This window comes from Micromesistius poutassou (genome assembly GCF_964030765.1).
Source record: "Micromesistius poutassou genome assembly, chromosome: 7".
NCBI classification, from domain to species: domain Eukaryota; kingdom Metazoa; phylum Chordata; class Actinopteri; order Gadiformes; family Gadidae; genus Micromesistius; species Micromesistius poutassou.
Window position 1 is genome coordinate 543,849 of NC_140277.1, and position 27,435 is coordinate 571,283.

At 42.6% G+C, this 27,435-nt stretch overlaps 1 protein-coding gene across 2 annotated transcripts; it reads left to right on the forward strand.

Annotated features, from left to right (window-relative positions):
• Positions 1-671: 671 nt before the first annotated feature.
• b3gnt2b (UDP-GlcNAc:betaGal beta-1,3-N-acetylglucosaminyltransferase 2b) lies at positions 672-17,206 on the forward strand. 2 transcript variants are annotated; one of them, XM_084470858.1, is made up of 4 exons: positions 672-941; positions 10,900-11,049; positions 11,915-12,002; positions 15,113-17,206. In XM_084470858.1, exons 3-4 carry the CDS (start codon positions 12,000-12,002, stop codon positions 16,313-16,315), a joined length of 1,206 nt encoding a protein of 401 aa, XP_084326984.1. In that variant the 5' UTR covers positions 672-941; positions 10,900-11,049; positions 11,915-11,999; the 3' UTR covers positions 16,316-17,206. The 2 variants fall into 2 exon arrangements, with proteins under 2 accessions (XP_084326984.1, XP_084326985.1); XM_084470859.1 differs by lacking the exon at positions 11,915-12,002.
• The last annotated feature ends 10,229 nt before the right edge of the window (positions 17,207-27,435 follow it).

Consider the following 27,435-nt stretch of genomic DNA (forward strand, 5'->3'; position numbering starts at 1 on the left):
GGTGTTCGGGGCCATGTGTATCGGATGCATGTCAAGCCATTAATTGCACATAGAGGTGTGAGCTGCGTGTTCCCATCACATGAATCTTGGATGGCGTGCCTGATTGTGTTCTGGCAAGAAGAGGCGATATGGCTAAAAAGCATTCATTTGTCGTTACTTTATTTAGCAGTGTGAGCTTTTAAATAATTTGATGTTAGCTTGTGAGATAATCGCCTCTCTTAATAGGGTCGCCCTTTTTTTTGGAAGAAAAATAAACAAGAGGGTCTATATACACCAAAAACTGTGTGTGTGTGTGTGTGTGTGTGAGAGAGAGAGAGAGAGAGAGAGAGAGAGAGAGAGAGAGAGAGAGAGAGAGAGAGAGAGAGAGAGAGAGAGAGAGAGAGAGAGAGAGAGAGAGAGAGACTTTTGTTTGCAGACATTGGCTCATGTGAGTTTCTGTGTATATAGCCTAGTTTATCCAATGTTAAAAAAATAACCGCAAACAAAGAGTAGGGAAACGTGTAAAACGGAGCAGGTGAACGTGCCGAACGGGTTCGCCTGCTGATGTGGGTTTCGAGGTATGGACAGGCTCCCACCTGTTCCCTTTAGCAGCAACGGAGCGGTAGTGCCCCGCCCTGTTCTGTCTCTGAATAACAAAGCTGCGTCACCGTTCAGGAGGAGCAACTGTTCAATCATAGCCAGGCTCACACACGAGAATCAAGGCTGGGCTAAACATTGTATCTATCTCGCCGGGTTCACATGTTGTATGATGTCTGAATTTAGCAGATCGCGACACCCCGAAGGCTTTACTCTGCGCTCCTTACGAGACTAAAAGGAAAACTAAGTGTGGCGGTCGAGTCGGAGTCCTACTGAGTCGATATCGGGCTTTTCTTGAGACGCATGAGATCCAGGAATATATTGCTTGTTGCATCCACGCTACCTGCTCACAAAAGACACAAAAGGTATGTTCTTAATGACTAAACCTCATGTATTGCTGGCAACATCGAAGTACGCTAGATTTTTCTTAAAGTGGTTAAATCACTTTTATAAAGTTTCACATTTGTGCGTAGACATTCAATGGTTAATTTTTGTAAATTATTATTAGAATGAGCCGAGCAGGAAAAAGTAAACCACTAAGGGCGCTCCCAAGTCTGTTCTTACTAGGAAACCGAGCCTGTGATACCGAGATATAAATGAAGTTATGGTCTGTGTGTGTTCACCGACATATAACATGAAGTTATGGTATGTGTTCACCGAGATATAAATGAAGTTATGGTCTGTGTTCACCGACATAACTAAGTTATGGTCTGTGTTCACCTAGATATAACATGAAGTTATGATCTGTGTTCATGAAGTTATGGTCTGAACTATACAGCGATGCTGCGTTCAAGACCACTCGGAACTCGGAAACAACTTTTTAAAAATGAATTTACATTTTATTGAATTAATATAATTGTGTATATATAGTGTTTTAACGTCGTTAGAACAATTCGCGGTCAATGCCTGGTTCTCAAAGCCTGGTTCTCAAAGCCTATCTACTGAGTAGGGCGGTTGTGGCTGTAGTCAGTGGGTAGGAGTGAGACGTCGGAACAGAGTGATAAGGCCTTTTGGTGATATGATAAGATCAAACTCCTTCAGTAGGCCTACAACGCGGGCAGAGACGGACTCTCATTTTTTTCCCTTTTATAGTGGTACAAAAGAAATGAGGCCGTTGCCCATCATCATGTTGTTAATACAACCTCATGTGATGTCCACTTGAAATAATGAAACGTACAGAAGATTAAGTTCATGGGAAGACCTTGACTCCAAACGACCTCAGTGTTGGTTTGACAATATTGGACCAGATTGTATCCTTATGTATTGTCAAGTTTTGCAATCGTTGCAGAAGTGTGTGTGTGTGTGTGTGTGTGTGTGTGTGTGTGTGTGTGTGTGTGTGTGTGTGTGTGTGTGTGTGTGTGTGTGTGTGTGTGTGTGTTGGAATTGATGTATAGTAGGCCTACTGTATATTAGATTAAAGGAGTTTCTCCTGGAGTAAGTAAAGTATTTGTATTTGAAATTACAAGCTCTGATATTGATCAAGTCGTATGTGGAGTAACAGCAATTAGCACAAAACTGTGTGTGGTTACACAGCCTCAGGATTTAGTAAACCTAAAGCCAGCTTAGCTATTTCAAATAAAGAAAATAAAAAGAATCTCAAGAAATGACACGAAATTACACACTTAGATGGATGATATGACTGATAGCTTTTTTTTTTTTTTTTTACTTTTATTGTAGGCCTACCTATATTTCTTCTATATGTTTACATAAAATGGCCTCATGACCTCATGACTGATGTAACAGCAGTTGTTGCTTGGTCAGATGTATTCAATTGCCATTCAATCCTAAAGATTACCCAAGTTATCTTTCGGCCCTCCCTGGTATGTTTTATTATTTTTTTTGTATGTTTTATTGTTTTGGTATGAAAAAAAATCTGCACAACATGTCAGAAGTGTAATGGAGACTGATGTTATGTTCACTTGTATCCGCTTGTCCTACTTATCACATCGTTTCCAGTCAGATCAATGCGGCTGATAGTATAGTAACACGCAGTGGTTTGTAATAGAACTACTACACATAAGCTTATAAGGGTGATGAGGCTAACTGCAATGATGGCTTTAATGATGAATGATGAACACTGTATTCAGGCTACTTTGCTGCTTGCCACTAAAACATCACATCAACATCATGCCCTAAAGGAACCAATTAACTGTATGGGGAGGAGCTACTAATCTTCACACAGATCATGATGTAAATCTGTTGGTTTTTTTGTGGATGTGCTTCGATGAATCATTTAGAGGTTCAACCACCAAAGGAGGATTTATAAAGACATAATTAAATCAATCGCTCCGGCTAATGAAATCTTACACATTGCAACTTTAACAATACCCGGAAAAGCAATTCCATATTTTTTTGCTTCAAACAGGACCCTTTACCTGGCAAAGCACAACTCTTTAAAGCATCTTGGAGGTCTGGTCAACTTTATTGCAAGGGCATAATATTTGCTTAGCTGCATAGTAATCTAATTGCAGCAGCAAACAGACCATTCCATTATTCCTCTCACCAAAACCTTGTCATAAAATGTATCTAGCAGTAATATTTGCATCAAAAGTAACCTGTAACCAGTAAAAATAAAAATAAAACATTTGAAAGCGGTACTTATCCTTATAAGTGCAAAGAATGAGACCAAATTCATAGTGTTAAGAAAGAGACATCTATCACAAGGAGAACATGCAGCCAAACGTCTCCCCCCTTGCCAAGACTTGGAGCCATGGTTCCTGTTGTTTAGCTTAGCCTAACAACTTGTCACTTGCCATCCTTTACTACCATGACAGTACTGCATATGTTTGGTTGTATCAGACATTTAATTGGTTTAGCATTGCACATTTTGTCACTGTTTTGATAATGTCTTTCCCCGAATATACAATTACAACTAATCCTTGCTTACTTGTTTCATTTGCACTATTACTTGTTAAAGCAGGACGGTTACCACAAGGGATACAATGATTAATGATAAGGTCTCATCATGGTAGGGTGCTGGAAGTCTACGTCGGCGCTACAAGCAGACGTTAACTTGCACTGCGGGATGTGATTTTTAGGTTGTTTTTGACAACAGGAAGGTGTGCAGTTGCATTGCCATTCTCAAAACTCAATTGTATTGAGTTTTGTTTTGGCCACCAACTTGCCATCAACTCTATGAAAGAGTGATTTACCAATATGTGTCTCCAAAACACACCCACTTCATCATAATCCCCTTCCAGCCATTCGCTATACTATTTTACACTGGGATTAAAAAGTAAAACTTCAGTATAATTAAATACATTGGATACTTTTTCTGAAAGGATGTGATACAGTCAATGGTTACCAAACCGTGACGGTTTAATAGTGCAGTTGAAAGTGAAACCAGTTCGCTGCTCCCCTAGCTACTACAAGCATGGGTACGCACGTCTGCATTTCCAAAAACATGACATGACCCAAGTTAAATTTCCAGCCTGGGTGATTAAGCCGTCGTGTGTGTGTGTGTGTGTGTGCGTGTGCGTGTGCGCGTGTGTGTGGCTTATTCATTTTGAGACTTGCGCGCGGGGTCTGTGAATCTGCTGCTGCCTCGTGCCTAAACACACATTATGCCTGTGTCTCCTTACTGTATTTACTGGGCAGCAACAGACAGTAACATCCTGTTTCCGTCCCTTCATCATGTAGACTAATAGTCTGCCTTTTGGCGGTTGACCCCTGGTTGCCAGCAGATGTCTCTTGTGTTTTGTCATCCCACGGAGGCCCTGTGTTCTCCATCAAAACGGTCGGCTAATTCCACTCTCACAATAACCTGAGCCGCCATGTCCAGCTTGCCATAACATGTCTTCGGGCTGAGCTGTGGCCTTTGTATCAAAAAGACTAGGCAGGGTTCTAATCCGCTCCTGTACGGTACTATGCAGCCCTGAATCATTACCATATTTTGAAGGTTAAGTTACTTTTGGAGCTATAAAACAGCAAATCAGCACCCAAGTAACTTCCAGAAACAAACAGACCACAATGCTTTTTGGACAGACATAGGCCAGCATGCTAGTTAATGTCTTGCTTTTAGAGATAATGCCCTATTGAAGAGCCACTGGGAACAACGCCTTGAGTGATTCGTTTCCAAGTACTTCAATCACAAATTCAATCTCTTTCCGTTATTCCACGTATGTGTGTGTGTGTGTGTGTGTGTGTGTGTGTGTGTGTGTGTGTGTGTGTGTGTGTGTGTGTGTGTGTGTGTGTGTGTGTGTGTGTGTGTGTGTGTGTGTGTGTGTGTGTGTGTGTGTGTGTGTGTTCTTGTTGATAACCATTACTTCCATTCCATTATATTTTCATGGGATGGTGGACCGGAACAGTCGTCCAGAGATAAGCACAAACAATTTTAAGAGCCTGAGCTTCATTCCAAAAGAGAATGCCTGGGTTCCAACTGTCTCCTCCACACAACCCAACCATCACCATTTTAAAACCAACACCAATGTAGATAATGGCCCGGGCGTGGTATTCTGTTCATTTCAGTGGCATATCTATCTGGAAATGTACCAGTGATGTACATGTTTGATGACTGTCTAACACTGTATACCAGTGATCTATGTTTTCAGTTTGGTAGTTGTCTTGGGTCAATGGCCCCAGCTTTTACCCATTTGGGATTTGTAAAGGGAATATTAATCTGAAACTCTTTACTGGTCATTATGAGCATATGCTATTGCACACACAGGCACGATTGTATCTGTATGTGTTAATTTATCTCCGTGGCTTGGTGTGAATAGTGGTGTGTACTTAAGATATTTGGTATCCAGGTACCAACTCACCTCATGTGCTTTCCTGTATCACACACCAGGCACTTTCGCCTCTATTTCCACTGTCCTTCAATCACGCCCTCTTTAAATGTACCATACCAGGTTGCATGTGAATACAAAGAAGCATCCAACTTGTGTGTTTGAATTGACTGACTCTTCACTTTTCCACTAAGGCTTTAATTGGAAGGTTATTACTGTCAATTATCATTCTTCATTATCTTGCTGTTCTTTTGATTTTTAACTAGGAGGTTTTTAATCCCCAGTGTGGTCCAAAAATGGTCTGATTCAGTGGGGAAATCTCGCATGTTGCTGTTGCCTTGGTTGGCAAATGCCTGCAGTTCACATGATGGCATGGCTTCAAACTTATCTCCAAACCGCTTTTGTCCATTTTGTCACAACCACTGCTTAAAATTGTGCAACATAAGTTAACGTTATCCTGTCCAAAGAAACAGCAGAGAAAAGTTGACTCAACCTTGTTGTTTGAACAGTGCTTGAATACCACTTCCATTTTTAACCAAAGTGTTCCAGACACTATTGTGAAATCCCCCCTCTCTGAACCTGTCTTTGTCCTGTCGGTCAACTATGCCCCCTATCTATTTCTGTCCTTGGTGTATCTGGGTTCATTTTGGGGTCAAGATTGACTAGCTGACTGATATAGAGGCCTCATCAGAACGAAGCATTCCACTTGCTGCGCTATCCTGTCCCACGGGTAGTGTTCACACTTTGAAATGTGCACTTCCGCAGATGTGACGCATTTTATCTTGCATTTTAGCAGCATGACAAGACACTGCAAGAGCAGTAGCCTGCTGGGTTTAGATCTGCCCCTGTAACGCCTACATCACACTGATACATAATAACATTCATATGTCTTCATATTTGGTATTCATATTTGTTCTGGGTTCACTGAGTGAAGTGGAAAGGATACATGTCCATGTTACAAGACACACAGAGCAGATGAACTACCTTGTTGTAGCATAAACACTTCTTGCCGGGGTAAATGAGTCAATCTATAGAAAGAGCTGTTCCCTTAATGTGGTAAATGATGTGCTCTGTAGCACAATGGAGGTGTGTGTGTGTGTGTGTGTGTGTGTGTGTGTGTGTGTGTGTGTGTGTGTGTGTGTGTGTGTGTGTGTGTGTGTGTGTGTGTGTGTGTGTGTGTGTGTGTGTGTGTGTGTGTGTGTGTGTGTGTGTGTGTTTAGGTAGAGGGTAACCATACAAGATTAACTATCTGTTTACCAGAGGTGTCACATAGCGTTCCCGTCGGCGCATTAATGATTAACTTCGCCCACTGATTTGCGGTAAACCCTCTCCCTGAACCATCAGGTCAGTTCATGTCCACACTATGTTTTACAATGGGCACTATTCATTTTTGTCCTCCCTTTATTACTAAAATACGGTAGCCAGAATGACATTTCTTGTTCCCTTCCTCAGATCACCTCTTCAGGACATGACTCATAAGAGGAATGTGGTTCATTGCCAGATGAGCAGTCGTCCTCACTCCGATTCACAAACATCAGGTTGTTATGTCACTTAGCAGACGTTTGGCTAGTTTGAATCCCTGGCGGGAATTTCCATCGGATCGATTATTTGATGTTCTTCAACAATCACTTTTTACATAACTAATGCAAATCAAACAAAATGTAATTTCCGATCATATTTGTACAAAGGGATGTCCCTTGTTAAAGTTGACTTGGTAATTCAGAGCAGCTGGCATTCATTTAATTTTCACTAACATCAGTTGTAATGATGTTTGTGTTCCAGTTAGGGCTGTGCGATATGGGAAAAAATGAATATACCGATACATTTTCTCCATTTCACGATATACGATATATATCTTGATATTTTGAAACCTCCTTTATGCCGCTTTTCCACCGACAGTATCAGCTAGACTCGACTCAACTCGCCTCGACTCGACTCGGTTCCAGGCGCGTTTCCATCTAAAAAAGTACCTCTTCAATGTGGGCGGGTCGTAGAAAAGAAGCTCTCCACCATGGGCGGGTCGTCATTAGGTTTTAGTCACAGTAGACGCGATTCCCGGGAAATCTGAATCTGATCAAGACTATTTCCTGATTCCCGGGAAAGGTTATGATGGGAAATAAAATAAAATAAAAAGCGCAATGACTGATGATGATGGAGGCAAAACTCGAGCCCTGGGAAAGGAACGACACACGCCGCGAAATGCTGATCCGTGTCCCCCTCGGGAGCGGGTCCGTGGACTCCAACCACGCCGGACACAACTTAACTTTGAGTGATTATTCCCATTTACAGCCACTGGCCAATCAGTTACCAGCAGCCTGTTTACGTCACACAAAAGTACCTACTCCGCTCGCTTGGAACCTCGACGGAGGTAGTACAAAAAAAAAGTACCCGGTACTAGGTACCAGGTACTTTTTTTGCCAATGGAAACACAAAAAAGGCGAGTCGAGCTGGTACTGGTGGTGGTAAAGCGGCATTACTGTTTTCACTACAATCCCTGCAGACTATATACCATTCTTGGTTAACTTCCCAGGTGGTTTCCATCAAAACATGTGAGTGACACCGACAGACAGACTGCAACGTCACTCAGGCATACCACAATGATCTCAGCACAATAGAACAATGCTATAACTGTCATCATTAATGAGCTAGAGGCAAGAGAGAGAGAGAGAGCGATCAATTTTTTAAGAACACAAGCCTATCAACGGCTTCTGGTTCCAGAGATGCTCTGTGACAAGTGACTACATTGCCACTGGTGCTAAACACTCTTTCGGATGGAGAACTGGTTGCCGGCACACACAGGCACTTCTTTGCCAAATGACTTACATTTTGGAACATTTCCTCATGGTTCTTCCACCATAGCAATGGATCTGATTCACTTTCTGCATCAACAGTCTGCAAGTAAGTAGACAACTCTGTTGCCAGAGGTCCTTGCTTGAAGTTAGTGGTAATACTAACTAGTAACTAGTGGTAATAGAGCCACCGGTTGACCTCTTTATGTCACATCACCAGCAACAACATACTCAGGCGGCATTCGAGAAAGATGTTTTCAGTAGACAGCTGTCAGTTCACTTCGGGTCCATATCATTTCTCCGACGCTCCATTGTTCCTCTCGGTCGTATGCGGACTCCTCCGCCGGCAGAGCAGCCGGAGGAGTCCGCATACGATGGAGAGGTCGGAACAATCTTCAGAATCACGATTTTTATAAATTAGGCGAATTCTTTTTTCCTATACAAAGTGTTTATTTTTGTTAAAAACAAATGTGTCTAGTTATTTTCATAATTCTAAAAGCTGAACTATAATATCCAGTAGGATTGCTTGGTGGGCATCAGTTGCTTTCAGAGCCACTCATGCTCGGAGTCCTACTAACCTCGTTCCAAGGTGTTCTCATCCCGAGACGGAACACTGGGAATGGTGTGCTCCAAATGACGATATTTGCGGGAGATGGGGTGGAACTTTCAGTGCCATGGTTTAGAGACAAGAGAGAGAGAGCGAGGGGAGCAGACTGGACTTTAGATAGAGGGGTCTGCGTCTGTTACATGTTTTGGACATTGCTCCATACGTATTCTCCTTCTCATTGTTGTTATTCTTGTCCTCTACCTATTCTGCCCGCTCCGGGACTGTTAATCAGAGTACACAGCTCAGGGACCGTCAATTGCGTTACGGTTGACCAGGATCACACTACCATTCTCCCTAGAACACTAGCACTAAAGCAAGCCCTATGCATTTGTTAGAAATGCCACACCCTATGACCATTCTTGGGTGAGACAATAGGCTCTTGGACCTCTCCTGGCTCTTTTTTCTCCCATCAGGACGTCCGTTTTCTGAATAGACAGTGTAACCAACTCTGCTGTCAGTCACATCAGTAGTGTGACTGCAACTGTCAATCTTCCTCTAAAATCCCATTTGAATTTCATTCCTTTTATTTGAAATACATTTTTGTGGTGCTCAAATGTGGCCTATTGATATTTACTATGTACCTTTACACCGTATACACAGGCTTATGCATGGCCAATGCCACTATTTAACGTGCTGCCAACTAGAGGGCATTCAACTATTAAACATTTCTTTCTTGCCAAATAAATAATAGGCACAAAAGGATATTACGTTAACGCCGCGTTTCGAAGGCGTTAATGTAATTAATGTAATAATGTGCTGCGTTGTCCGTGGTGATAGAGCGGACTGACTCACTACTCGCGTTGTAAGTAGGGGTGTGCGATATGACGATATTAGATTGAACGATTAAAATGTCTCAAATGTCTCCGATCTGCCTTTACAGAGAGATCATTAGTATCGTGCTGCAGTGCACATTAGGGCTGTCACTTTCTATTCGATATTCGAATATGCATTTGAATATGACGTGACATATCTGTATTCGAATATATATAATCAATATATAAAGTGCCATGTTGTGTAGCACTTTTTTTTTTACAGTCTTTGATTAGACCGATTAGAGTGGCTATAGGTTGAGTATTCCATTCGTCTTTTCACCGGCGTGATTATTATAGGAATATGCCACATATTTGCTTTGCTGATGGTGTAAATATACATATATATATGTTTTTTACATGCGTGTAGACTTCGTCAATCTGAAAACTGGTGTACATGCCTTATTTCTCATGCTGAAAATGTATTTTGCTGAATGGTGACAATTTTGGAAAACCTTCAAAAATGTTCTTCTTCTTCCATTCTTCCACATCTTCCATAGCTTCAAACCAGTTTCATACAAATGATCTATGGACTTGTGTGATTAAAATTCCAAGGCGTGGCTTTGATTGTGTAAAAAATGTCATTTTCCTTGTTTCCCTGAAACGATGAGGGCTTAATGGTGCAATGTATGAATCACGTTGCTGGACTCAAAATAAATCCTGAAACCAAAAAAATGCAGAACTTGCAGAACGAAATGGCCAACAAGTGGGACAGAGGGGACCACGTTTAAGCCAACTGAATGTAAATGTCAAAGTAGGCTTGGGGTTGCTCTCCTTAATGCAGACGCATGTCTTTAAAGGTGGAGGTGGTAATCAGGGAGCGGAGGCTGCGGATGTTCTACTATACTTCGGTTAGAAAGTTAGGCAGAGTTAGGCACAGGCAAATCCAGCATGCTACTAGTACTATCTGCAAACCATGTTGCCGGCACCTGCCTAGATTGGCCTATGGCTCCTGAAGCCCTACAACAGAGAGGCATTGACAAAAGCATAAAGCCAGATGGGAGGCCTGGCCGGGGTTTGGCTGGGAGGTTTAAATATTAAAATGGTATAATCTATGGAAGAATATTAAATTGGAGTATTCTCACATTTGTGCGAGTCACTGTAGTGTCTTGAGTTTGATAGTGCAAGACCTGAATCAGACGGATCTCTTCAGACAGATGAGACTGACGAAGGTCTTGGACTGAAATGGTAAAACTTAAAGGTGTTTCATTGTCCGCTGCCGAGTGTGGGCATTGTTTTCAATTAATACTTCAAATAGAAAAGGCAGAATATTTCATGTTTTAACACGTTATACTTCATTAATGGGGTTATTGTCTAGTGTCTGTTAACCTCAGTATTCACATTTGCTCATGCCTCTCTCCCCTGTGTCCTCCCTCCCTCTCTCTCTCTAGGATCCATTGTCATTCCCCAGCCCTGATGCCCGTCTTTGATTCTCATTGGCTGCTTTCCCCAATGGGGGTGGAGCTCAGCATGGGGTAAGAGAGGTGCACACTGCACACCTCAACAAGACAAGCTCAGGAGGCCTGGTCTCTCAATCAGAGGTAAGATCTCTCACACACACACAAACACAAACACAAACACACACGCACGTGCATATGCACACACATCTAGCAAACATGGACATAGAAGAGCCTCTTTCAACACACATGCTCAATAAGGCCCCATTATCCTGGTATATCGCACATGCCGACACAATAACACACATTGAGGCGCAATGAAGCTGTAGACGTGACTAAAGTAGGCCGTCACGGACACTCTGGCATTTGATAAATCCTTCAACTTGTAGCTCTTGCAGCAACCTAAAAAAAACAAAAAACAAAAAAAACCTATCAGGGACAAAACACTCTGATCAAATAGACACTGTCTACTTATTTCTAATTTTATAAGCTGTGACCTCAGCCTATGCATATTTATTTATATTTGATTGTATCAAAGGTTCACATGACCCGTTAGGCTGACTTCATCTGACGTGTTCATTGTTTTCGGACCTGACCGTTACAACATATAATGAGTGACTGAAACAGTGAAACCTTGGGGACAAAGCCACGTCTGATAAAGAACCAGTTACTGGAATTGCTATTGCTGATTAGCTTGTGTTGACTTAGTATTTTACTAGATAAACACCCCTACCACTCAAGGTAGGTAGTGCTGCCATTCATTGGTAGCTTAAGGGCAATGTTGAGTACATTCCTGAATGTACATTGTAGCCGAATGTACGTTGTACATTCAGGAGGACACATGACCTGTAATTTGATTTAGCAAATGTTGCATGAAATGTTTTGTTTTCTGTGTATGATCCAATGCATTCACTGAGGCCTAGTGCTTTTACCAGATTAAAAGGCAGAAGTCAAGGACTTTTATTTGAGATATTGAGGCTTTACCGCTGATCCTCTAATTCTACTGCAGGGACAATCCAGAGTGTATTACAAGACAGGAAGACTTGTGGATACTTTAAATCCATAATCCACTTAACAACGCCTGTCAGGAGGCTATGGTGAGTAGAGATGTATAGTGTTGATTAGCCTTGTGGATATTTGTACAGGAAAGGTTATTTTGCCATTAGATAAGCCCCAAAACAACAAGGAAAATGGCCCTCTTGTGTTGATGGGGTGTTTTAGGAGTTGTGCTTGGCGAGGGTCATTGATAATCAGGCTCTACACAAGAACACCACACGACGCATGTCCTGGCCTCTAACAGATCCCTTGTGCAGCGAGAGCTTTTGTTAAACACTTTGCGTCCGTGGGGTGTACAGTCGGACCAAAAGATGGAAGGTACGCGCGTTGCTTACAACGTGAGTTTCTTCCACAGTGCCAGAGACACTCTCCCATGCACTTCAGCTTGCACACCCAGCCATGTTTTTATCGTCAACCCCTTGATCGCTAATTAGTAGTTTAAGAGCAGCGGGCTTGTCGACATGTGGTTCTGCTTCTTTCCCCTGGTTCCCCCGCTACTCTCAACCACTACTCTGTTTTCTGAGAGAAGAGTGGAAGGTTTAATTGTATGTTTATGTGCTCATCCCAGCCGTGCAGAACGGTGTGTTTTTTAGAATGACGCTGTTTTAATAATCTGGTTATTCAGGATTTTAATCATGTTGGATCTGCATTGAGATTGAGTATGATTGTGACGAGAGGGGGCATGGGAGAGCGTTATTAAATGAGCAGAAGGCGGGTGGCAGAGAGATGGAGTACACTGGGAGGCTGTGTGGCCAGGGCGCGGCTCAGAGGCCGCACAACGGTAACCTGATTCCTAGAGGGAGAAACGGGAAGGAGGGAGAGAAGAAAAGATGAGAGGAGGTTTCAGCATGAACTAGCCACTCAACACTGAATCAACCGTTTTGCAAAGACATTTGTGGTGACAATAAAGGAGTATCGGATAGCACTGCTCGATATGTATTGGAGGACATGGACTTTGATACACTCCTTTATTAATATTCTCTTTTTAAAATGTGTCAATATTTAACTCTCAATTGATATCGCGCTGCTTGCTGTAGGCATGTATCAGGTTTAAATGGGACATTCTGGTCAAACCTTTTATGTCCTACAATATGAAGAAACATTTCTTTGTGCTTAATGGCAACAGGGGTTGAAGTGTTGGCTTTGGACTGGAGGTGACCTGTTGGTTAATAATTGAGTGGTGTGAGGTAGGGGGATGGGGGCGAGTGTCGTGGGCGGAGATAAGGGCCCAGCAGGGGGATTTGGGTGTGTTTAGGGGGTTCATGGGTTAAGTCGATCACGAACTGGAAGTTGAAGACAAACCGTGGATTGATGTTTGGACAATGGAGTAAGCCCGAGTGGAGTGCGGCGCGGTGCACAAGAGAATGTGTATGCGGGGACACAAAGCACAATAGCCCCGTGGCCTGTCCTAGGCTCTCATTCACAGTCCTCGGGCCGTCATTATTAGAACCAGGGTTTTCTATAGTTCACAGGCCATTTCGGAAGAACTATGCAGATGTTTTTTCATAAAACAAACAAAAATCACTTGAAAAGGGTTAATGGGCTGCATTTCTTTAGCGCAGTTCTAACCTGTCGTCATTCAAAGCACTCGTTGGTAAGATGCCTTGCTCATGGACGCCGCGACACACACACACAGCTGGGTCCTTCTTGTTTCGGATCCTTCACCCAATCCTGATGAATAAAGTGTATGTATGTGGATGGGGGGGGGGGGTCAGAAAGTCAGGACAAGGCCCACAGGGGTACTATTTGTTGTCAGGGTCCGCAGTCATAACTAAAATAGTCAGGTAAAACTGGAAAACAAGATTAGAGTGAAGGATGTGAGGTCAATTTAAGATAGATGTTATAATGGATTGAGTGAGAGTGAAATTTGTCCGATTAGGCTAGATGAGAAAACCTAGCCAGGAAGGGAAATCACCCGGCATGCAGTATAGAGAAGTATATATTGTTTATATATTTTGGGAAGCAAAACAGACAAAGAAAGGACAAATTATAGAAAAAAGAGAATGGAATGGAAAATGCACACGAAAGTGGATGGAACTAAACCTTAAATGAGAGGGTTGTTATCAGCCTGCACTGAAGTCTGCCAAAGAGAAACCTGAGGCTACAAAAGACACCTGGTGAATAACTAGATTGTTCTCTGTTCTCTGTTCTAGTCTAGCTCCCTATTTTTCTGTCTTAATATCTTCTCCCTGCCTCTGTCTTTCTCCCTCGTTCTCCTTTATGTTGAGTTCTAGTTCTTCATGGTGCTAAGCTGGTTGAGTATTGGGCAATCACAAAGTAACTTCCCTTTCTTCAGTCATATGTCGGTAGTGTTGAACTATGATGCTACTTAAAACTTGTGATTTTTTGCTGGTTTTGGCCTTCCGTTATCATCAGTTAGTGATCAGCTTCTGTAAACAACTAAGCTTTGAGTAATTGGGAGGACACAGTATACTGAACATACTTTGCTTTGCCTGTAAAGCAGTACTCCTTGAAGTTCAAAACATATATATTTTCTTGTACTGTAAGCTTTGATCTAAGCCAAAACTTACTTACACAGCCACAAAAACACCCACAAAGGCAAACGCATACAGGGTTTTTAGTTTTGAGTCCTGATACATTGTACAAGCATGCGTCCAAATTGTATAAAATGTACCTATTTTTAATTAGGGTTAGGGTTTCCCAAAGGTTCATATTGTAATTTATAGGCATTTCAAATCCTACCCAATAGGGATGCACTGATTCCCCTTTTTTCTGACAGAAGTACCCGATACTGAGTATTGATAGGAGTGCTTAGGAATACCATAACAGTTTGAAGAGCCAGTGAACCCACAGTTTCAGCGGGAATTTGAAAACTATGAGATTTTAAAAGCAGTAGATGTAGATGATGAAGTATTGCTATTAGCTTGAATAATTAAACTTTCAGCAGTAGGATCTCCCAGCTTGTGGCATGGGCATGTAAGGGCACTACTTTATACACTATACATCAAACACATGTATTTGTGTAATAGTGTAGACATCAATGATTTAATAGTTGGAAAGAAATTGAAATAATGGAAAGGATGATGGGAATAATGTTCTGCCACTCATCAGTTTGTTCTGTTTCCCTCTCTTTCTTTCCGTCACCCCCTCCCCCTCTCGCTCTCTCTTTTTTTTTCTGTCCCTTTCCCAGGGCGTGGCTATGGCACTGTTGTGGAGGAGGATGAAGGTTCTGGTGACCGTGGTAATGGTGAACCTTTTCATCTTCATTCTGATCTCCCGAAACAACGGCCAGGACAAGGGTGACCTAAGCAAGGTCCACCTGCCGACGAAACCCTTCTGGTCCAAGGTGGTCCCGAACCAGGCTTACTGGAACCTCCAGCAGCAGGTTCTGGACCTCCAGAACAACCCCATCCTGACCGCCAACTGTAGCACTGAAGACCTGCCCCATTGGCTGAACGACACGTCCCTGAGCTCTGACCCGTGCCGCGCCGATTTCAAGGTCACCACGCAGGTGAAAGACTACAACTCCCTACCTGGCCGCTTCAAGGACTTCCTCGTCTACATGCGCTGCCGCTCCTACCCCCTGCTGGTGGACCAACCCGATCTGTGCGCCGACCCCCCGTTCCTGCTGCTCGCCGTCAAATCGTTGGCGCCGCATTTTGACCGGCGCCAGGCCATCCGCGAGTCCTGGGGCCGGTCGGGGGTCCTGGCCAACCGGACGGTGCGGACGGTCTTCCTGCTGGGCAACACCTCGGACATGGACCACCACCCGGACCTGTCGGACATGCTGCGCTACGAGAGCTCGCGCCACCGCGACATCGTCCAGTGGGACTACCGCGACTCTTTCTTCAACCTGACCGTCAAAGAGGTGCTGTTCCTGGGCTGGATCGAGGCCCGCTGCGCCGGTGCCCGGTACATCTTCAAGGGCGACGACGACGTCTTCGTGAACACCTACAGCATCCTCCAGTTCCTCGGCGGCCTCGCCGCCCCCAAAGCCAAGGACCTGTTTGTCGGGGACGTGATCACCAACGCCGGGCCCCACCGCGACAAGAAGGTCAAGTATTTCATCCCCGAGAGCATGTACGTGGGCGTGTACCCGCCGTACGCCGGCGGCGGCGGCTACCTGTACTCGGGCGACCTGGCGGCTCGCCTGCACAACGTCTCGAGGCGCGTGGCGCTCTACCCCATCGACGACGTGTACACGGGGATGTGCCTCCGCAAGCTGGGGCTGGCCCCGGAGAAGCACAAGGGCTTCCGGACCTTTGACATCGAGGAGAAGTACCGCGCCAACCCCTGCGCCTACAAGAGTCTGATGCTGGTTCACCCGCGAACCCCTCAGGAGATGATCCAGATCTGGGCCTGGCTCAGTGACCCTCAGCTCAACTGCCAGTAAGACGTCGGGGGCGTCGGCGGCGGCGTCGGCGGCGGCGGCGGCGGCGGTTCCCGGCGTAAACAGGGTCAAGACTGCTTTGTGTTTGCTTTGTGGTGATTGTTTGCTCACAAATTGCTGGACTTGGCAAAAAAAAAACTGTGGCCACCAAAAGACTGTGGCCACCGATGTGAACTCGCTGTTCTTTGAACGGTCCTGGGCCGATGTTGTTTGACGACGAGGACCTGGAGACGGCCGGTGTTGCGTCGTCACAGGATAACCGTCATGAACAGCAGGGGGTCACCCGAGGCGGCGGCGGCGGCGGCGGCGGCGGCGACGACGACGACGTTGAGCTCTTCAACGTGAACGGGGAAGGTGCATCGGTAGCAAAGGCTTCCTTCTGAGGAAATGGCCGCCATAGTATTTTGACTTGACTCGTACTAAGTTACATTGTTGTTCTTTGTGTGCACATATTTATATCACAACTTTTGACGTGGCCTTTGTGTTGCTTTAACGTGTGTGCTGGCTCCTCTAGTGTCTCTCAATGCTGTATTATAGGAAGATCTAAAGCTTTAAGCTCTCTGGTCGACTAGGGCCCTCCCTCAAGCCTGCTGCTCTAACCCTCTGCCTCGGGCCTCAAGTACTCAGCTACCACATACGTAATGATTCCAGAGTAGTCGCACAATTATGAACTGTATGACATATATGCACTCCAACATTGCAAGGAGAAGAATCGAAATGGGTCATTATTTCATTGTCTAGAAAATGCGCAAAACTCAAATAGAATTGCTGTTTATTTGGTAGTAATGAAAACCCACTGAAAGAGGCAAGTGATTCAAACAAGAAATTGTCCTTTCTTTGAAAGTGAAATCACTGACTGATTTCACCTGAATCCCCACCTATTGGAGTATGACTCAGTGACTTGTTAACATGAATATTTTTGCAGTGAGTCAACAGTCGAAGACACGTGGGCCGCTTTTTCCACCGGCTACCCTCAGAGTTCCCTGTAGAGTCAGGCCCTCCCCCCCCACACTCCCAGTATCTACCAGTGCCTCCAGTAGGCCTCACCCCTGGCCCTCCACACCCCCTGCTGTAGTTCAGGAACTGTACAACAGTACGTCTTCAACATTTACACTTTTTTATTTTCTTAACCAAAATATACATTTTTACTTGGGATGTTTTAATTTCAATAAAATAAAGTTGTGCGATTATATACAAAAGTCCAAAAAGGTACAGCGTCACACCAAATTGCACTTTGTTCCAAATTAGAGATTAGTTTTGGGTCTAAAAGTCCACAGCTCCCTTTCTTGGTGTCCGTTTGTATGGTTTAGTGGCTGAGTGGAGATTAGTGTTTGATAAGCAACAGGGAAGCCCTGTCCAGCTGGTCTGGACGTCGGGGAAAAGCTAAAGAAATCCAAATGCTGTCAACGTGCTGTCAGGTCCCTGTAGGTCCCAGTTACTGTTGCTGTACAATTTCAATGGTCGTATTGATTCTAGTGGTTGTATTTTTACTATCAATGCAAAGCTTTATTGCTGTATATATAATTAAAGGGCCTTGATGTTCCATTTTTTTTTCTGCCTCTTCGCCACTCCGTTGGTGTTAAAAGCTAACCCCATTAAAAGATAGGACCATTGGCATTGGTGTCAAGTTGTCCATATCTTTGTTTTCTTCATTATTTTAGTCTTTTAATTTTTGTTTGTGTTTCTTTTGGTCAGTTTTTCTGTATTTTGATCCAATTTGTGAGATGTATTTCCCCCCCTCATTGACACGTGGACATTTCAAACTTGACTAGGAATGAAAAGGTGTGTAGCAAGACGAGTTTCCATAGATCTCGGTTATGCTACCCCCTGCTGGTCAGGTTAGTGAACTGCAACAGTGAACCGGTCTACACCACCATAGCCTTATTGCATGTGTGATGCTGGTAATCAAGTGGTGAACAACCACTTGGTCTTTTAGCATGCTTTATATATAACACCTTGAAGCCTTCTTCATGCCTCTGGTGCCTTTGCCTACCGACCAAGTGATCATCTTGTCCTTTCCCCGACAGGAGAGCAAAATACCAACTCAGGGTTATTATAATTGGTTAAGTTGTATTTGGATGGTGTAGAAGGATGGAAAAATAACAAGTGCTTTCAAATCATTAACACACTTCATTGATTTATGTTAACTTTTCTAACCCCAATCATGTAGGACAGCCAAGACTACAACAAATACTAAGAACATTTTAGTATAAATGTGATAAAAGCTGATAAGTCGAGTTGAAAATAATTTGAGCAACTTAAACGTATGTTCTGTCTTTCTATATAGCTTGATGCTTCTTTGGTAGAACCAACGTTTTTTCAGCAATATCATCACTTGGTGGCAGCTTGAATTGTTTACGGGTTTTAAATGGCTGCTTTTGCTTTGCCATTTTAAGGGTCCTTTTTACACCACTGGTGATCCATGGCCTCTTTCTGAACACACAAACACGTTCTAACACACACACACACATTCTAACACACACGCACACACATTCTAATAGACAAGCACACAGATTCCGTAGCAGTTGGGGCACAGAAATGACCAGGAATGTTACAGCAAACCTACAGTATTTATTTATTTTGTTTCTATCAAATGTTCTGCCGATATTACTGTTGATTGGTACATGACATCCAGTGCAGGCTTTTGGTTGAGATCCAAGGTCTAAAGGCGAGGGTCAACACGTGCAAAGCTCTGTTCTTCATGTTCCCTTTGTGTTTACTTGATGTGAGTGTAGATGGCTATGTTGGGCCATAGTGTTGTCCAGACCTTTTTGGAAATTGTCAGAGTTGTGGATATCCAATTGTCTGTCTATAAAATGAAACCTGGAAAATTGGATGTGTGGGAAGTCTCCCATTCCTCCCTGACAACCTTTTCATGAACCAATTTAGCCATGAATTCAGAAGCCTTGACTCCTTGGAACGCCCAATAGTTTAGTTCACAACCGTTCCTCACTGCATCTGTAACTGTATCACAACTCTGTATTTAAAGCCTGTTGTTGTTTAGTGTAATACATCAACATCCACTGCACTAATGAGCGATGATTACCAAAGTGTGACTGTTTGTTAGATATATGGATGTTCAATGTCACGTGTAATTGCTTTTTATATGCTGTAGAATAACTTGATTATCTCAATAAAGTGTATTTTGCCTTTTTTGTAATATTTCCTCTGATTGTTTTTCATCCGATTGATTGAAGTCCTCAGATGTGGTTTTCTATGAACAGTGCACTAGCATACAGTGAAGTTAAGTCTTTGTCATTTGATAAACATAAATCGAGACTACATGAACCTTTTTAAGGCAAACCAAACCCCAACACCACTTCTAGACTGATTTGCACTCCTCATAGGTCAAACACATGCTATTGCACAGCCTGTCTGTGACTGAGATGGTTACCCGGTCACCTGCTGATTAAGCTTTGATATGAGGACTTTGACATGCCTGATTAGATAAGATAAGATAGATAAGATTAGATTAGATAACACTTTATTAATCCACCATAGGCAAAATGATTGTGTCATAGCACAGCATCAGTGAAGGAAGAGATATAATACAATATAAAGTAGTTCTGAAGTAATGCTAGGGAAAACTAAAAGACATGCTAAAGTAAATGCCACAGTGAGGATAAACTGTAACAGCATATGCCACAGTAGTAGTAGTAGTAGTAGTAGTAGGTTTTTATTATCCCAAGGGGAAACTTGGTTTGCAGACCGGTTAACAGGTAAAAGCACACAAGAAATACATTAAAACATCAACAGTGACCAATACACATAGGACACACAGGCAACACACAGCAGTCAAGTCTGGGATTCAGTATTGTGCAAATTTAGCAAGGACAGTATATAAAGTGTAAATGCAATGCATACTTATCCAGTGATCAGTATATATACACATCAAATATACATACATATATATATATACACATACATTGTACTGCACTGTTGTCTAATGGCTGCCGGCACAAAGGAGCGCTTGACGCAGCACCCGAGGGAAATGAATTAGTGTCTGAAGGTGCTCCCCTCTGCCACAGCTCCTCCTAGAGGGGGCAGGAGCACCTGTCCTACGCTTATAGAAGCCCAGTCATAGGGGCGTGTAGGCCTACAGTTGGCAGCACTGCCCCGCATTCACAACCTGGAGTCAGGGGCTGCTGCTCTCCTTTAAACTGATTGGACTATGTTGGTAGTCATGTGTCCACGTGTCTCTGCTCATCCACAGGGGAACCTTTTCTCCCAAATCACCCAGGGGGGAAGAAAGGCTAATGAATGGTTGCCATGGCCACCCAATTACCAGACTCTGGTGTAGTCACCACTACGATTAAAAGTTAGTCTGACGTGTTAATTAAAGAAAAAATATGAAACAGAATAAGCAATAAGATCAGATGAAAAATAAATGTCTGTACATGGCGGCATGGCATGGCATTTCAATATTTTGTCTTTGAACTCCACACTCCGGCTCTACATTTGGAAATCCTTCCACAGCACAGACATTTGAAAGCCTCAGTGAGAATTGTAAAAAATTCAATCAGTTTTCCACTGCTGTTACTCCACAATCTCTGTCCGCTTTAGGAGTATTCAATTTGGTCTTCCAACACAAACCATGCTCTGTCCAAATTCAAAATATAGTTATTTTGCTCCATGTGCAATTGCTTAAAATTATTATAGTGTATTCCGCTATAAATGTCATTATTTTTTAACCTGCACATTTGCGGCGTCTTCTGGAGAGTGTGTGAATTGCGGCGGTGTACTTTAAAGTCAATATTATGTTCCATCAATACTAGAGGCTGGACCGCACTGCTAGGATCGCAGATAGGACCGTCGTTTTTAGGTTAGAGGGGGTTATGTTTAGGTATTAGGTTAGAGATGGTTAAGTTGAGGTATTTGGTAATGGTTAAGTTTAGATATTAGGTTTGGAGTGGCTAAGTTAAAGCCCATGTTGCAGGTTAACCGGAAGTTCGATTAATGGGTACATAAAGCACCCAAAATAAGTATATTATTAATAAAATGGCGTTAAGTCCAGTTTTTGGTAGTAACGGGTGTTTTCTACCGCAACTCGGCGATGACGTCACGTTGGGGAGACGTGGTGAAGGTAGCCTCAGCCTAGTACTAGAACTATGACGTCACGTTGGGGAGCCGTGGTGAAGGTAGCCTCAGTACTAGAACTATGACGTCACGTTGGGGAGACGTGGTGAAGGTAGCCTCAGCCTACTACTAGAACTAGGGCGTCTGGGATGAGGAAGAGGTGGCAAGAAACACACATTATAAGTATGATGGCCCACAACCGTATAATTTCGAACCTGTCAGACGTGAGAGGGGGAATGAGGAATTGCCGAAGTTGCTATCATTTAGCAACGCAGCAACGAGCGCTGGAGCTAGTCTATGAACAGCAGCGCATACAAAAACAACACTTTTTTTTTTTTACTGTCAGTGAATAGCACTGAGTGAAAGTCAACGTTTTCTTTATATCTAGTGACAGTGGTTATGTTGTTAGTTCAGATACGTACCAGTAATTAGTCAGATCTAGAGATAGAAGGCATAATGCTAGCTATGGGCTAACTTGCCAGTCCCACCTGTGAAATTCCCCCCTGATAATCCCTAATTAAATCTTCCCCCCGACGCTGTAAACACATTTCCGATTAGTTTTCCAAGCCAAGACAATCAGTCTATAGCCTACATGACAACACACACACACGCACACACTTTGATAAACCAATATGCTATAGTATAGTAAAGTGACATAGGAGGCTGCATTGGCTAAAGTTGTTTGGATGCACGTTGTTTTATAACAAGGAGAGGCAAAGATGTGCATTACAATGCAAACACGACAATAATTGGCACCAATCTGGCGCATTTAGAAGAGCAATCAACTGAATAAATGCCAGGTATATAGCCTATCAGCAGTGTTGTGCAAGTTCACACTTCACATGAACTAGTTCAAAGTTCAGTTCATACAAAAGAAAATGAATAAATTCACGTTCATTGTTCACCAATTCAGTTTTGAACTAGTTCATGTTCATTTCATTAACAGTTTTTTGAGAAACCGAAGAAAAACTGTTGGAGTGAGTATTCTGTGCTTATCTTTTAAAATGAATCCTCTCCATTACCAGCTGCCCATCACTACAATCTCAAATTGCTGTGAATATTATTTGTACACCTGTTTCATTCATCACAACTAAGGCAGTAACTCTATTTAATAAACATGTCATCTGGACCTAAGCATCAATTCAGAACGTCACAAAATCTGAACTAGGTCAAGTTCAAGTTCTTTAGTTAAAAATATGTCAAGTTCAGTTCAAAGTTCATAGAAAAATGAACTTCCTCAATGAACTACTTCTTTTGAACTAGTTCTTTTAAACTAGTTCATGCACAACACTGCCTATCAGACACACAATCAGTGAACTTGCAAATGAGAGCCTGCAGTGCGACCGATCATGTGACATTATTTAACCATCCATCTCCAGCACACGATCAGACCGGTGCATCATTGACACACAAAGCACAACCCGGCGGATGCTGACAGCCCACAACGAGCCAAACATCACCACAGTGCGTGTGCTCTCTCTCGCTCTCGCACGCACGTACACAATCACTCCAACTTCTCCAACTCCAAGGCTAGGCTGCTTCACTAAGACCACAACCAACCACAGCTAACCATGCAGTAGTGCAGAGCTGGAAAGGACACAACGCACAGTCGCACACACTCATCTTATGCGCAACAATCAGTTCTATCATCAACATTCAGTCACTGCAATAGCCTCTTAGGCCTACCTTAAGTTAGAATGGACCCAAAGTGTGTGAGTGATACAAATGGATCCAAATGCAGACAAGGACTCAGGAAATGCAACAAAAGCGCTTTAATAAAGAAGTTAAAAAAATCCCTTCCATGAAAAGTCTAAATACAAGGGTACAACAATAATGACAGAGGGACATGACAAATATAATGAAACGACAAGGGAACAAAGCAAGTGTACTGGTATACTGGGATAAACCAATGGGGGAATGAGGTGCAGGTGGGAAGATTGACAGGGAAGCTCAGTTGAGGGGAATGAAGTGATTGCAGATGGTAATGGCAGGATCTGGGAAGTGAGGGGAATCTGGTGGACGGGTGGAGAATAGAAAACTAAATAGCAGTCAGACTATGCCAAATTCAGAGCTTGTTTAAATTGATTTACCTTATAATTTCCATCTAGTCCCACTTTTGTCAATACGCAAATATGTAATGCACTGTAATATTCAGGTTGACTCAGAAATGTGTCAGAGAGGACATGCATGCTACTACCAGAATGCTCTTTTAACATATTTCATTTGGTATATAATGTGCCTTGTCTTGGACGTGGACATGGATGGGGAGAGTCTTAATTTGTAGTCACAGAGAGCCAGTAGATCATGGGTTCTCCTTTTTTATAACCACTCCTGACCTAAATTCTAAGGCTAACAAGGATAATCAAAGGCGTATTGATTCCAGTATCCGTTTCCCTCAGCCAGCACTGTGCTTCTTGAGCTTCTTCTGATTAATGACTGCCAGTATTGAACCCTTAATGGCTTCATCACACAGCCAGCCGCCCACTCTCAAATGAACCAGTCATGGAAAAAGGCAGAAGGAAGTCTCAAGCCCGGTAAAGGAGGAGCTCCGTGCGGATGCTGTTCTCCCTCTCACCTTTCTCTTCCAGGCCTATTCATAGCCAAAGGACCCAGACCGTTTGCTTGGGACGTGTTAAGCCTGCTCAGTTTGGTTTCATAGATATCTCAAATCTATGGGATGGAGACCTTTTTGAAATATACATACGATCCAAGGACACAGCGTTTGAGAATATGACCATTTGTAAATCTTAAGTAAAACGAGCTGAATTTTACCACAATGCACACCGACTTCATGCCCGTCTACGCTTCAAACTCATGCATGTTTCAGAAAATGTGCAGCAGCGCCCCCTAGGGTCACACTTTTCGGTGGGTCGCAGAATTCGGTGTAACACCCAGGCGCTACAGAATAGCTATAACGCTAACCTATGGGGGCAAGCTCTTTATCCGCTTTTGGGCCTCTAAACACATTCAGAAAACCATTCCAAGACCTATGTAACACGAGTTGGTTCCTTACGAGACACCACCGTGCTCTCATAGTGTGGCGAAACAGTATAAATTTGTGTTTTTGCATGGAAACACTCAGCCACTGGCTAGTGGCTGGGAGCGCATCCGTGGCAACCTTCATTGAACAGCAACTAGAAACATCTGGTCAGTGCCATGGTTACAGGTGGATGCATCAAAAATGTTGGTTACATGGAATTGTGACTGACAGAGACAGTTTGAATATTGCTACGGTTATTGGATGGTGAAGGCGTTGATCTGAGGTCAAGAAACAGACTGCGAAGACGTGTTTACCACAGCTGTGGTCCAAACTATGTTTGGCACATTGATGGCTACATCAAGCTTAAGCCATTTGGAATTGCTATCAGCGGAGGCATTGACGGTTTTTCCAGGAAGATGATATGACTGAAGCTTATAAAACAAACAGTGACCCAAAGATCATCGCTGGCTACTTTATGGATGCTGTGATCAATGCTGGTGAGTGCCCTGCCAGACTCAGACTGGATTTAGGAACAGAGAATGGCCATATGGCTGAAATGCAACGGTTTATGATTTTTCCTGCTAACCAATCTGAAACAGACAGTGTAACCTTTGGTCCAAGCACTGGAAACCAGCGAATCGAACAATAGTGGCTGACCTTGCGAAGTGAATGGGTCCAGTTTTGGATGGACCTATTTGACAAACTGAGAGCAGACAACTCATCTCAGACAACTTCTTGGAAAGGTCCTTGATCCAGTTCTGCTTTCTTCAAACAATACAGGTAGTTCACACGCTATGAGATAAAGAAGTGCCCAATGATATTTTTAAGAGCCACAAATGATCATATGTATAAATGTTATTGCCTATGTTCTGTGCAGAGAAAGATTAATACAAGTCAAGTTCAAGTTACTTTATTTTGTACCCAGAGGTAGATTTTGTTTGCAGTATAGAGTCATCATCATCATCATCATACACACACATAGGAAAAGACATGGAGGAACATATCAAAATGGCAAAATTAAAGTTATACAGGTCCGAATTAACATATGAAGTGAACTAAAACAAATAGTAAAACAACATAATAACTAGGGGTGTAACGATACACTCATTCGTACCGAATTTTTTCGGTACGGGTCTAAGTTTTTATTGATTATCACACACTCTGTGACACTCTGACACTGTGAGTGTCTCTTCTTGTCCTGATGTTTTGTGTTGAGGACCACAGTGGAAATAAGTCCTGGACTTGATTGTGTTTTTATCCTCAATTGTATTTTATGTATTTTCATTTGTGTTAGGCATTTGTTTGAAACTATTTAATAAATCAAATCAAAATCGTTTACTAAAAATAAAATAATAAAAACTGCTGTACCAAAAAACATATCGAACCGTGACTTAAAAACCGAGGTATGTAATCGTGACTTTTGTGTATCGTTACACCCCTAATAATAACTAACCCTAAAATATTAATAGAGTACAGCAATGAGTCAATAAAAACAGCAATAAGTAATAATAAATAAATAATCTGTGCAAAATATAACTATGACTTATTCCTCAGTGTAATGGCTGCAGGGACAAAACTATTTTTGTATCGTTTTGTTCTAGACCTATGCACAGTGAACCTGCGGATGCTTATGTTATTGTTTCTGGTTAGCAATAATAATGTGGGTTGAGGTATTCCAAGTAGGCATAATTTAACAGCCCCTTTACATTTTGATAGCTGTGAAATATAAAATGTATTGCACTGCTGCAAATTACGTTTTGCGGGTATTAATATTTTTGTGCCAACCCACCATGTTATGATCAGAAGACAAACCACACCGTCAGGACTACTTGACTTAGACAGTAATCGGCAATGCCTACTATTTATATTAACTGTACGATCACCCCATGGACGTCCCTCCATATTGCATGCCCTCCCTCACCTGTACGGAGGCAGAGACTGCTTGCACCATCTGGACCTTAACTTTTTTTATTTTCCGTTTCATTCAAGGACGAACTGAAACAAAACACAAACAAATTACTTTGTTGTCAAAATCAGCAAGGCTCCCTTCTGGATTTTTCCCATCTGGAAAAAAACAACTGCACAGCCTTTTCAATCAAGTTCTGTTGTTTACTGTCCTTCGTGACACTCTCTTTTCTGGTTTCCCCACCCTTGTTGGTGCGTGTCTGCACAAATTCTTAGCGTTCTTTAGAGGTGTTTGATGCTCTCTCTCAGACATGTGATCACCTTTGTTTTTGGAGAGCCTTCCTCTGAGACGCTCAAAGATGTTTGACTTGTGACTGCTGGGTTATTTTTCCTTTCGTCTGCAGAATCCAAAAACCGCCAACCGATCACCATAGGACGCAGATACTCTCCTAGCTGGTCATCTGTCATCAAGTGTATGACACTGGAATCAATCTAAAATGAAGTAAAATAAAGATAAAATATTTCAGGAATTCTTAGGAAATTAAAACACTGAACAACCTGCATATACAGCACCAGATATTATTTACAAAGCTCTTCCAAACGTTAGGTTTTTTAATGTCCATGTGTGATTTGTCAAAATTAAGTATTTCCCATATTTATTTACTACCTTCTCCTGTTCCATTCACTGTATGTCTTCCTCTGGCACCTGCCGGGATCTTAAGTAGTCACTTAGATCATCCATTTTTGGACTGTTCATCTCTGCATCCCTGTTGAATAAAATCAAAGCTTTAATATTACTTAAATAGTTAAATAGATCTGCACACAATCATTTTTCGTCACAGGCAATTTCATGTTTTAATTGAAGACAAAACCTCTTATTATGCTTCACCTATGAAGAATGGCTCTCGGTTTTCTGTTTTTCTAAAGCTAACCTCACTGGTAATAATGGAAACAGAGCATTTAATTATTAGGTAGGCTATATTACAAACTATCTATGTTTGTGACTGTAATAGAGTGGTCTTTTGTTGCCACCTAGTGGTTGGAATAAGTAGCTTGCATGAAGCTTTGTTTTTTTTTAATTTAACCTTTATTTATACTTGTAATCTCATTGAGACAGGGGTATCATTCTCAAGAGAGAACAACGGTACAACATTAAGTTACA